We start from the raw sequence: 13,567 nt of genomic DNA, 5'->3' as shown, positions 1-13,567 counted from the left end.
AAGTAGTAGGAATGAGAAGCAAAAATTCTGCAAGTGGATTATTAGATATAATTGTAAGAGAAGCTACAGTCATTTTCATTCATTACTTCCTAGGCCTTTATGTAATGGTTATGAAAAAAACAGTATCAGTATTGGTTGCTGGCTTATGTGATACCCCATGCTATAAGTTAGGACCCCAATTTCCCCAACTATACCTAGCTGGTATAGTAAATAAATCATCAAAGACTATGTCATCAGAGGATCCTGGGAAGATGGTAGAGTAGGAAGCACCAAGAATCTGTCTCCTTACCTAGACAACAATTTCATTGGCGGGATATGATGTAACAATTTTGAAACTGTAGACTAGAGTCTATTGAAAACACATCTTTCAGGGGAAGACTTAGACCATACTGTAGTTAATCTCATCAATTTCAGCCTTTAGCTCAATAGCAGCTACCCATACCCCAACCTCCAATCTCACAGTAGGCAGTCACATATATATTCCTGGAGTAACTCGCAGGCAGCTCATAGGAGCCAGGGTGAGCAAAAAGGTCACTGTCTTCCAAATGTTGGGGATCTGTGCTTTGATCACTGTTGCTTCTGATTATGGAGGTGCAGACACAGAGGCAGCCAGCTATTGTTACACATATACCCCCTCTCCCCACCATTGGAAGCTCCTCCCTCTCCCTGAACAGACTTGCAGGAAATTTAAAGGACCAACCTTTTCTGTATTCCCTTTCATTTTTCTTTTATTCCTCTTTTTGAGAGCCAGATATTAAAGTCTAGGACATTCAAAATCAACTGCATGTGCAGGGGAAATTAGAAAGTCACCTCACATACCTAGGGAAAGGTACAGGCTTAGAAAATAACTGAGAGGACCTTAAGTTTACACCTCAGGCTGATCCTTGACAAGGAGACAGCCTACAACAATCAAAAACAGAAGAAAATAAAACAAAATTAGTAAACCCTAGTGAAGGGGGAAAATGTAATTTCCAGACTTAGCATGTTAATAAATTCAAATATTCAGTTTTCAACAAAAAAATCATGAAGTATACAAAGAAATAGGAAAATATGCCCCATCCAAAGGAAAAAAATAAACCAACAGAAATTGTCCTTGAGAAAGATCTGAGGAAGTAATTACTAAAGACTTAAAATGACTATCTTAAAGATGCTCAAAGAACTAATAGAAGACATGAAGAAGGTCAAGAAAACAATGTATGAACAAAATGGAAATATCAATAAAGACATAGAAAACCTGGAAAAGAACCAAAAAGAAATTCTAAAGCTGAAAATTACAATACCAAATGCAAAATTCACTGGAGGGATTCAAAGGGAAATTTGAGCAGTCTAAAGAATCAGAGAAATTGAAGATAGGACAATTAAATGTATCAAGTCTGAGGAACAAAAAGAAAAAAAGATTAACTTGAACAGAGCCTGAGGAACCTGTAGGAAACCAACCTATATATTGTGGAAGTCCCAGAAGGAGGAGAGAGAGAGAAAGGGGCAGAGAGATTATTTGAAGAAATAATAGCCTAATACTTCCCAAGTTTGATGAAAGACATAAATATCCATGAAGCTCAGTGAACTCTAAGTAGGATAAACTTAAAAATCCACCAAGACATGTTATAGTCAAACTGTCCAAAGATATAGAGAGAATCTTGAAAGCAGTGAGAGAGAAGTGACTCATCACATACAGGGAGTCCTCAGTAAGATTATCAGCAGACTTCTCATGAGAAGCTTTGTAGGCCAGAGGCAGTGGGCTAATATATTCAAAGTGCCAAAAGAGAAAAATAAAACCTGTCAACCAAGAATCCTAAATCCAGCAAGACTTTCCTTCAAAAGTGATGGAGAAATTAAGACATTCCCAGATAAACAAAAGCTAATGGACTTCATTACCATTAGACCTGCCCTGCAAAAATGCTAAAGGGAGTCCTGCAGGTTGAATTGAAAGGACTAGACAGTAACTCAAAGCCATAAAAATAAACAAAGATCTCAGTAAAGGTAGATACATGGATAGTTATAAAATCTAGTATTATGGTAACAACAGTTTATAACTCTATTTATAGAACGTTACAGGCAAGGAAGGCAAATCTATATCTAAAAATACATATATAATTATTCCAGTAAGAAAAAAATCACTGCTACATTGTTTTTGTTTTTTTAGAACACATGTTCAAGGAACTACTTTTTTGAAGGAAGGTGTCCACTTTAGTCAGCTTCATACTAGATGACTGCATAATCCCCCAAGGAAATGGTGCCATGTTAAATGCTCAGTAGTAGCCTTTGCTATTGGCAGGTTGGGTACTCAGCTGGGATGATAACAAGATGTGCTTTGGTGAGAGTAAGTGCATAGTCTTCATTCCTGCTGCCAAGGCTATTTTGCAAGCACCAGAGCATCCCAGGAAAGAGACCAGTGGACATTCATGGAATGGGTCACCTTGTCTACCTGATCATTGAGAGTCTTCTCTGTAGGGGATAGTCTTGGGAGAGCATTCACATGGGACACAGATAATCTTCACACTATCGATTCTGAGAGGTCCAGTCATAACCTTTCTCCAGACCTCCCTGTCAGCAGTTTTTCATTCTTTTTTCCAAGCTTTGACTATTCAGCTAAACCATTAGCCACTGTTCATGAATCAGCATAGATCTGTAATTCTGGCTATCTCTCTGACAAAGCACATCAGCAACTAGATATATTGCTCTGATTTCTGCCTACTTGGAGAATTTCTCTTCCTCTTGCAAGCCACTCTGATGTGGGGCTATAATACTGTAACAGTTCACTTGGTGGGTGTCAGCATATCATGCAAAATCATTTGTAAACCCAGCTGGAGGATTTTCTTCCTACATCAGCTGATTATAGGACCTTAGTTGAGGGTTGAAGGAAAGGTTCAGCAGTAGGCACCCAAGGAATCTGAGCCATATATTCTTACAACTTTTCCACACTTGCTGGAGACTGATCTCAAATACTGCTTTCACTTGATGAGGAAGTTTGTTGCACAGTTTAGGCTGAGCAGCTCAGGTCACATGGTCACTTAGTGTCTTGTGATCAGGTGTTCATTCTCTACCAACATCCAGTACTAAGCCAGAAACTGTTTTCTAAAAGCAAAAATAGTTATCTGCAGAATAGAGCATAACTTTGCTCAAAAATTATTCTATTGGTGCTCACAAAAGGCTCTATTCATACTGACTACGTAATTTAACATCCAAGATAAGATATATTAGAGAGGAAAAAGGGAAACTATTAATAATTATTTTAGGACAACAGGTGCAAACTCACACTGTCATTGAAAACCAAGATATATGGTAATCCTATTTGAACAGCATATCTATTTGCTATAGAACTTTAGAGGTCATTTGGACCTACTGAGTCATAATGCTCAATGGAAGAGCAACTTGCATTACAGTCTGAACCTATTATAGAACCTTGTCATGCTCTGGAGCCCACTCACAACTGGCAGCTTTATAATTTATTATGTTGTATTATTAGAAAGTAATTGAATATATCAGATTTTACTTCCATCCTTATATATGTTGTAAGAGCAGCCCCTTTTCTTAGAACATCCATAAGACCATGTGTTCTTATAGGATCATGTTCCAGCTAAAGAGACACAACATTTTAAATCATGCTGGTCAACAGATAACAGTATTTTCATTTTCTAGAGCTATGTAATTCACATGAGTAAATAGCATTAAAACTAATATCACTTTTTAGGCTGGGCGCGGTGGCTCACACCTGTAATCCTAGCACTCTGGGAGGCCAAAGTGAGTGGATTGCTCAAGGTCAGGAGTTCAAAACCAGCCTGAGCAAGAGCAAGACACTGTCTCTACTATAAATAGAAAGAAATTAATTGGCCAACTAATATATATAGAAAAAATTAGCCAGGCATGGTGGCGCATGCCTGTAGTTCCAACTACTCAGGAAGCTGAGGCAGAAGGATTGCTTGCGCCCAAGAGTTTGAGGTTACTGTGAGCTAGGCTGATGCCATGGCACTCACTCTAGCCTGGGCAACAAAGCAAGACTCTGTCTCAAAAAAAAAAAAAACAAAACTAATATCACTTTTTAAAACCTCATATTAGAGCAAACATAGAAAAAACTTTACATTTAAGATGTCATCCAAAAGCATAAATATAGAAAGATTAAAAATAAAACTTAATGATTTCCCCCAAAAAACTGGCAGCCTTATGGGATACTTAGTAAATGAGTCAGCATAGCACAAATGTTTTATATGTAGCTTCCAAAATCCAAAAAGGCCAATGAAGCTTTGTGGTTTTTTTCCTAGTAACAGGTGGTACAATGTACAGGATTATGTCTTTCTCATTGGAAGTATATCTCAACATGCTCCAGATACCTGGACACCAAGAAAATTAAGATGGTAGTCCCCTGTATTTTAGGGGTGGAATGGGGTGGTTTACCTCCATCCATGGCACATGTGTATCTTACTAAGGCATTTAGGATGTTTGCAACATTTCCTGCTCACCAGTCTAATCAGCATGATATTCTGGGGAATATTAAAATAATCAAGATCCCTGAGTGATAGATTATGATAGGGCTACAAAGTTGATATAGCCCTAAGGGAAGAGGACAAAAGTATACTATTGTCTCTGTCAGGTGAAAGCAGACTGCTTCTGGTAGTTCTTGTTAATTAATAAAGAAACATTTGGCAGGTTCTTAGCTGTATCCCAAGTGCCAGGGGCTGTGTTGATTTGCTACAGTAAAAAAGATTCTCCATCTGGAATAGCAGCTGAAAGTTGGAGTCACCACTTGATTAAGCTTACAGTAATCTACAATCTTCAAAACCTATCTTCTGCACAAATCAAATAAACAAGGGATGTTAAACAGGGATGTCATAGGAATCATTATCCTTCCATCTTTTCTAGTCTAGAAAAACTCCTGCGGTTTCAGTTTGACTCTTGCTACTATAATAGCCCTTACTTTGATGGTTAGTAAACAAATTCGGGGGATATTCTGCTAATTGTTTAGTGTGTCTATTTCAATTATACATTCAGGAACTGGGGAGAAACCAAGTAGGTTTATGACTTCACTGGGTACATTGTGAAATAGACTCAGGCTAAATTTCCATTCTTCCATTTGATCTTCATAATCCTTCACTTTGAGTGATGGACCACCGTACCTTTCCTATCCCCAGAGATTAGTAACAATTTGCAGATATTGTCCAGTAATCCTTACAAGGCCTAGTTTAGCACTGTTCAGTAGAACTCAGTGCACTGCTGGAAATGTTCTGTATCTGCATTATTCAGTACTGTAACTACTAGCTGTATTGAGCACTTGAAATGTGGCTATTGTGATTCAGGAACTGAATTTTCAATTTTATTTAAGCTTAATTAGTTTTAATTTAAATGTATAATAAAGAACTGAATGAGAGACCATGATGGTCCCTTTGAGTAATTCAAATCACTTTTTTCTCACCAGATCAAAAATTTTTTGGTTATCTACATCACTAGTAATTCCAAATCATCTTAATTCAATTATAGAAATTGAAATTATTTGCAGCTAGTCTTCAGTCTCTGCAAGGGCCATACTATTTCTAGTGTACACTTCCTTTTAGGATTTAGTCTTTTAATGCCCTAACTCAGACTTCCATTCTGTGGTACTCCTTGGACTCCAGTTTTTGGCTCCTAGGCTAACAAGATTGTCAGAATTTCTGCCCAATTTTTCAGCCTCTCTGCCACTTCTGGAGTCAGCAGACAGCTCTAGGGTTATCTGAACTCCTTTGGATTTCTTTCTTTTTTCAAATCTTAGCCCCATAATTTCTTCACAGTATATTGGTTCCCAGGTACCTTACAGCAGATTGTTTTTATTTTTATTTATTTATTTATCTTTTTGAAACAGAGTCTTGCTTTGTTGCCCAGGCTAGAGTGAGTGTCGTGGTGTCAGCCTAGCTCACAGCAACCTCAAACTCCTGGGCTCAAGCAATCCTCCTGCCTCAGCCTCCCGAGTAGCTGGGACTACAGGCATGCGCCACCATGCCCAGCTAATTTTTTCTATATATATTAGTTGGCCAATTAATTTCTTTCCATTTATAGTAGAGACGGGGTCTTGCTCTTGCTCAGGCTGGTTTTGAACTTCTGACCTTGAGCAATCCACCCGCCTCGGCCTCCCATAGTGCTAGGATTACAGGTCCGTGCCCAGCCAGCAGATTGTTTTTAAATGTATATTTTGTCTGGATTTTCTAGTTTTCTCAGAGAAGAGTTGGCCCGCGTTATTTAGTCTGCAATACTATAAGCTTTTCCATTTATTTTGGCCGAGTACTTCCGAGCACTCAGTGTGGAATCAGTTTAAATTCCTCGCTGGGTATTTTCTGGACTACTCTGATGAAATAGATTTGCCATATAGTTTTGCAAGAGGACCAGTCTGCTCTCCTCTTCCCCTTTTCTGTTCACTTTAAGACAATTTTCCCCTGGCTGTGGGATGAAGGGAATGGGTTTAATTCCGATTCACTCCATTCTGAAGGCATATCCCTTTAGGATTCCAGATCCATGTGAGGGGTGGTCTCTGATTAAATGCCCAACCTTCACCTGGACTTTGATTCTATGGCCCCATGATACTGTCAAACCATAGTTCGGTTTCAACAGGATTAGTGAATGCCTTTAAAGCTAAAGTGACTTTCTGTGTTCAGTTTTCTCTCTGGGTTTTTAGATTTGGCATACTGCCTCCTTAACTGTTTTGATGTCTCTTATGCTTATTAAAATGATGGATCTTTTTTCTTTTTATATTCACCATTCTAGTTGTTTTCAGTGGAAAGCCTTGTTATGTAAAGCAAGACAAGTGTCCACCCTCCTCACTTCCATTTCCTTATATATCACAGAGGGAGAATAAATATGCTCCGACCTGCAGCACAGTATCCGTTGAAATTAATGTGCTGTGACAGACAGCTGTGGAGCTGCAGACAAATAATTGTCGTTACTGTCTTTCCCCATCTATCTATACCTAGTATGCTCTGTGGATTCCTCTTCTTCTGCCAGCCTCTTAAACATTGGTACTCCCCAGTTGTTCATCCTCAACCTACTATTTTTCTTAATCTTTATACTCTTTATTGGTGGTCTCATTCCTTCCTATGTCTTCTGAGCTATAAGACCATTTAGCCTACTTATCATGCCAAACTCATCACACACATGTTCATGCCAGAATCTCCTCCTCTCTCTCCTGCCCTGGCCTCAGCGACTGGCACTTCTCTCCATCTACTATGTAGTTTTCCAGGCTAGAACCTTGGGCATCAGCCTGAACTCTTCCCTCCCTCACTCCATGCGTCCATTTAATCACCAGATGCTGTAAATTATACTTTCTAAATTTTTCTCACCCCTGCTCATTTCTCTTATCCTTCTATTTGGTCTCAGTCTCCAGTTTCTCATCTCCCAACCCATCCTCCTTACTGTCAGCCAGAGTGATCTTTCTAAAATGCACATGTGATTCTGTCACTGCCCTGCTTAAAGTCCTTCAGTAGCTTCCCAATGTCCTAAAGATAAACTCCATTAACATTACTCACAAGGCCTGACTCTGCCTCCTTTTCCATCCTCCTTTCTCTTCACTTTTTCCATTCATGATATACCCCATCTATGCTGAACCACTTGTATCTTCATTTCTTGCTATTATTTCTGTCTAGGTGAGTTAGGGGAATCATATTTGACCCACTCCATCTTTAGACTACTCTATAACTGTTAATAGTTTTGAGGTGAGATCTGCTACTTTGGCTGTCCCATTAGGCCTATTCTTTTTCTGCCTCAGACCACACAAGTTGGCTTTCTCAGGCATGACCAGCACAGAGCAGAGGGGTAATGGTACCTCCTTTCTTTTAGTCACTATATTCCTAATAATGCTATCTAAAAGAGCACTAGCTCTTTTGTGGGCCCATCATAAGTCCTCTTTTACACAGGCAGTCTGTTAAGCCTGTCTCCCCTATTCTGTGTGTTTGTACAGTGGGTTTTCTGTATCTTAACATAGAAGCTGATCCAACATTTGTCCTGATTTAAGCACTTGCTGAGTTTCATCTTGTTTGCTGCAGCCGTTGGTTCAGTCTGTGGAGTGATATTTTTAGCGTAATCCAAAGCCTTACAATGTAAAGTAAAAGAAATACCCTTTTACCATATAGATCAAGGATCTGGGCCCAGAGAATCTCAGCAACTAGCCAGAAGTCACACAGCAAGCAAAGCAGCAGTAGCACCTGCACAAGAGCTCAGGGATCCTGATCCTCCTCTCCATGCTTCTCCTAACACGGCACACGAATTCCTGTTGCTGAATCCCACCACTGCATATACTCTTAGCTTCTCAAACAATTAAGTTAAATCTCTCCTATTTTAAATGGTATTGTTTTCCAAGAGAAGGGATAGTAAAAATAGCACCACTCTGAGCAGCTGGAAACCGTGGTTTCTCCACTACCGACAGACTCTGCCACTTCAAAGTGCTCCTTTCCCCAAACTGCCACAGGAAGGGCTCAGTGGGAGAGCCTGATGCTTTTCTCTGAAGCCTGGCATCTGTCCTCCTCACCCATCTGATGACTGCCCCCCTATTTTAGAGACAAAAATGAAACTTGCCCAGGCTATAATTAGGGTAGAATTTTAAAAAGACAAAGCAGTATAACTTGTCACAAGAGATAGGACAGAATCAACTTCTTCATTATGGAGCTTAAGAGGAATTTCTTGAAGGCTTATTTCTTAGCTGTTTCATATTTCACTGGAGTAAAATAAAGATTGGCCCATCAATTATAAATCAACAGAGCTGCTAGGCACTGTTCTATAATTGTTCTCAGAGATTAAAAATTTGGTGTATGAAAGTTGGTCCTTCCAGAAAGAGGAAGAGAGGCACCCTTGACCTTGAAATATTGTGAGCTAAAGGCTTCCTGCCTTCTCTGTTGAGTGTCTCTGGTCTTTGGACTTCATGCCTATTTCTCATGCTGCCACGGCTCTTTGTGAAACTTTATGTGACCTGTCCTCTTTTTTTGGTCAGAACTGTCATAGTTATAATATTCAGAATTCTGTCAGTGTTAGAGTAAGCAAAAAATGGGGAATTTATTGCAAGGACATTAGGGAATTTCACAGCCATGCCTTAGGGACATACTGACCATAGGTCCTGAGCACTGTGGAGCAGCCTAGAAGTTCTGTCACTCAACTTTCACATCTGCTCCTCTCTGTCTTTCGCCATATTTTTCTTCATGGATAGACTGTGTCTCTCTGGACCCCATGATGGGAAACATGGCTACTCAGAGCTGCTAATTATGTTATACAAATCCAGCCACAAAGAAATGATTTTTCTCTCTGTTCTCTCTCTTTCACAGTGGTTAAGAGCATGATAGATTCCCTCTCCAGTCTTCATGGTTTCACTTACAAATTGCCTTCCCCAAGTAGGTGCCTTCTTCATCTACTTCTGTTATAGTATTTGTCCCACTGTGTATAGTGTGTCCACTTATTCCTGTAAGCACCCTGAGGGGAGGGATATGTTCTTTTTTTCTTTGCATTCTTAGTCCCTAGCTACATAAATATATGTTAAAGAAATTCATGAATGTGAATGAACAAATGAATTAGTAATTCATTCATTTCAAGAGAGTATACCCTCTCTAAATTCACCCGTGATATATTCCTGACTTCAGGTGTATGTTACAGTCCTACCTTTTGCACTCACTGCCTACATTAATTAATCTCTCTCTAGCCCAGGCAATGGCTACCCCTTCCATCTCCATACCCTTTAATCCACATGGGGCTTGAAGATGTGAATATGAGAGGTGGTATGCCACAGTGGAAAGGGCCTGGGTTTTTGGAGTCAAGAATACCTAGCTTCTAGTTTGAGGTCTATCACTTTCTAGCTGTGACACTTTAGGCAAGTTATTCTGATAATTGAGTTTCCTAATCAGAAAAGGAAATAAATAATACCTATCCTTTTCAGTGCTATTTTGAGATACCACATATAAAATGCTTAGCACAATTTGAGGAATGCAGTAAACTCTGAAGAAATGTTTCCCTTCCTCTTGTTGTATGTGTACTTGTGGCTTATATATGTGTATACTGTATGTATTTGTGCCTATATGTACTATTTTGGTGTGTGGGTGGGATGGAGTGTAGAGGGAAGAATGAAAATGTGATTTGAGTTATCTGCCTGTGTTTGTAATAGAGTTACCTAGGCTTCATCTACCTGGGGGCATAAGTGAGGCCACATTAATGGTAGTATCTAAAATGCCCCCACTTCTTGCCCACCTGTGTGATTCAAGATATCAGCTCCTCGAATCTCACTCTCAGGTGGTCCTGGGAATCCTCAGCAAGTTTGAATTTAAGAGACTTTTCATCTCCTTACTTGCATTTTATGAAGTCACTTGAAAGGATAACCTCACTGCAACCAAGGATAGTACCCTTGATCCAGCCTACTTAACCCAACTTGGTGGCAAAGCTGTGGTCTATAACAGCAGCATTGTCTCCTGGTGTTCCTATGGTTACCAGTCCACAAGATGACACAGCATACCAAGGAGTCTGCCTTGATCCAAAATTGTGCAGTGTTCTACCTACAGAGTGCTCCCTCCAACTTGATCACACCTCATTCACCCTGATATTTTCTGTGAGCACTATTAATACCCCCCATCCTGCCCCACCCCAGTCTCAATGATGTGTGTAACCTTTCTCTATATAGAAGATAGTATATGTGGGTGGAGTCTGGGAAAGAGGAAGGGGTGGGGGGCGGGAATTACACCTTCTGTGCATCTCTACAAGGACTTCTGTTGGGCACTAGAGAAGTTCCCAAGCTGGTTAGGCTTCCTGATTGATTCCCTATCCTCCACTGCTTCCTTGAAATGGTGGATCTTGTCCCCTGCCCTTGCTCATTACCCAAGATCTTTGCATTCACAGGGAGGCATCTGAAACATCGCTGACAAGCAAGAGGTACATCCTGAGGTTCCCAGCGCTGGAGACGCTGATGCTAGATGACAACAAACTCTCCAACCCCAATTGCTTTGCCAGCCTGGCTGGGCTCAGGAGGTAAAGCCACAAGCCTCTCTCTGCAGGGCCCTCTATAACCCCCAGCCGTGCTCACACTCTGAGTGCTGCTCTGAAGCCAAAAGCCTGGGTTTAAATCCCAGCTCCACCACTTATCTCTGCTGTGTGGCCATGGGTAAGTCATTTCTTCCCTCTGAGCTTTAGTTCCTCAACAAAAATGGGGCATCAGTAAGGCATTTCTGATCACATGACTGAATTAGAAGCAGTAAAGAGAAAAGAGAATATTACCTAAGGCGGAGATACTACCTAAGATAGGGTCTTGACTCTGAGAGAAGAGACAGGAAAAAAGAAAAAAGAATCATAAAGAGAAATTGAACTACTGAGTTCTATCTATTTGAACTAAAGAAAATACTGGCATTTAAATGGTTAAGCTTTAGATCCCTGAAAAATTTACTTTGGATTCAGCTACTATTTACTGAATACTACTTTATGCCGGGCCATTTACTTACTGTCTTATTTAATCTTCACAAGAACCTTGAATAGTTAATAAATGTTATCCCCATTTTAGACATAAAGATATTGAAGCCCAGAGAGAATAAGTCACTGGCTCAGGATCATTCAAGAGGAGTTAAGAGTCCAAACCTAATTTCATGTTTTTTCCTTAAATTTGCTTGGCAAATATCCCTGAGGTATCATTATTGCTGTATTCACTTTCCTTAATTGAAGACTGAAGAAGTTAAGCCTGGACCAAAACAAGATTTTCCGGATCCCGTACCTACAGCAGGTTCAGCTCCGTGATGGGTCAGGGGACTGGGCTGGAGGCAGGGGAAGTCCGCGCAAAGAGCCCCAGTCCATGCTGCAGCCCAAATCATGGATGATTGAGACCTCAGATGAGCAACCGGATTATACTGTACTGCCCATGAAAAAGGATGTTGACCGGACAGGTGAGTGATGCCCCTTGTTCTAGATTCCCCACTGAGTTGCAGAGGAGGCATTGTCACAAGTTGAGTGACAGTGTATGTGTCTAAATTACTGTAGCTTTATAGTAAGTTTTGATACCTGGTAATGAAGTTCTCCAGCTATGTTGTTCTTCAGAATTGCTATAGCCATTATAAGGCCTTTGCATTTCCATATAAATTTTAGAATCAGCATGTCAGTTCTCCACATAAAATCCTCTTGAGATTTTGATTAGAATTGCATTAAACCTATAGATCAATTTGTAGACAATAGACATCTTTACAATATTGAGCTTTCTAACTCATTAAAATAATATATCCCACCAATTTTTAGATCTTTTAAAATTCTTCTCAACAAATACTTTCTAGTTTTCAATGGTGAGATTGTGCATATCTTTATTAGATTCATTCCTGGTAGTTGATTTTTTTATGCTATTGTCGGTGGTGTTGCTTTTTTATATTTTATTTCTATTTCTTTATTGCTAGTATATAGAAATGTTGAGTTTGTATCCAGTAGCTTTTCTAAATGCATTTATTATTTCTAATCATTTGCAGGTTATTTTGGTTTATCTGTGTTCACAATCATGACATCTACAGATGACCATTTTCTCTCCTCTAATCTTAATACCTCTTTATACCTTTTTATTGCCTTATTTTGCTGGCTAAGACTTTCAGTACAATGTGTATTGAATACAAGTGATAATAGTAGACATCCTTTTATTCCCAATCTTAGGAGGAAAGTGTTCAGTATTTCAAAATTATGAGTTTGCTGTATATATTTTTGTAGATGCCTTTTATCAGATTAAAGAAATTTGTATCGTATTCTTAGTTTGCTGAGTTTGTCTTATATATGGATGTTGAATTTTGTCAAATGCTTTTTCTACATTTGTTGAGGTGATCATGTGATTTTTTTCCCTCTTTGATCTATTAATACATTTAATTACATTGATTGATTTTTGAATATTGAACCAGTCTTGCATTCCCAGGATAAACCCCACTCAATCATGATGATTATCACTGAATTGAATTTACTGATATTTGCCAAAGATTTTTGCATCAATGTTCAAGGAGATATGTTGGTTGTATTCATTTCCTTTGTTGAAATGTTCTTGTCAGGATTTACAATCAAGATTATGCTTGCCTCATAAAATGAGCTTGCAAATGTTCAATCTTTTTCTGTTTCCTGCAAAAGTTCATATATGATTATTATTTCTTCCTTAAATTTTGAAAGAATTGACCATGAAGCCACCTGAGCCAGCAGTTTTCTTTGTAGGAATAGGTTGAAATTATTAAAATATAGAAGCTTAGAGGAGGAACTCTTTGTTGCAAAACTTAGATCTCTGAGGAAGAGGTACTGCTCGGCTGCTGGTATCTCTGAGTTGTGATGGGCCTTGTGGTGCTGAGACTCACATCTCTGAGGAGAGGATACTGACCATCTGGTGCTGGTGTCTCTGGAAGGGTCAAAATGAAGCTAATTTGTACAAGTTGGGAAAACTGCAAACTGGATTCAGCTGCTGTTGGGGAAAGACCTGCTGCTGCTAGGGTAAAAATAAATAAATAAATAACCATTACTCTGATGGCATTCACAGGAATCACAAGCAGTCAGGAAAACTATGGGAAGCAGATAGGAAGAAACAGTCCCCTTCTTCCTCTTCCAGCTTTGCATTCTCTCTCTAGCAGCACCACCCCTGTTGTCAGTC

The 13,567-nt window shown here is 39.5% G+C and overlaps 1 protein-coding gene across 7 annotated transcripts in view; it reads left to right on the top strand.

Moving 5' to 3' along the window:
- The window catches only part of XRRA1 (X-ray radiation resistance associated 1), a 69,870-nt gene that overhangs the window by 28,959 nt on the left and 27,344 nt on the right, over window positions 1–13,567 (top strand). For 5 of the 7 annotated variants that reach the window (XM_012745028.3, XM_076002314.1, XM_012745029.3 and 2 more), the window contains 2 exons: window positions 10,825–10,953; window positions 11,638–11,855. In XM_012745028.3, coding sequence (XP_012600482.1) covers window positions 10,825–10,953; window positions 11,638–11,855 — 347 coding nt within the window. Of the gene's footprint in view, window positions 1–9,284; window positions 9,336–10,824; window positions 10,954–10,984; window positions 11,087–11,637; window positions 11,856–13,567 lie in introns of those variants that run through there. The other 2 variants (XM_012745035.3, XM_076002316.1) reach the window with 2 other exon arrangements.

Source organism: Microcebus murinus, chromosome 4 (assembly GCF_040939455.1).
Source record: "Microcebus murinus isolate Inina chromosome 4, M.murinus_Inina_mat1.0, whole genome shotgun sequence".
In the NCBI taxonomy this organism is placed as follows: Eukaryota; Metazoa; Chordata; class Mammalia; order Primates; family Cheirogaleidae; genus Microcebus; species Microcebus murinus.
This window is presented reverse-complemented; position numbering and strand designations above follow the sequence as displayed.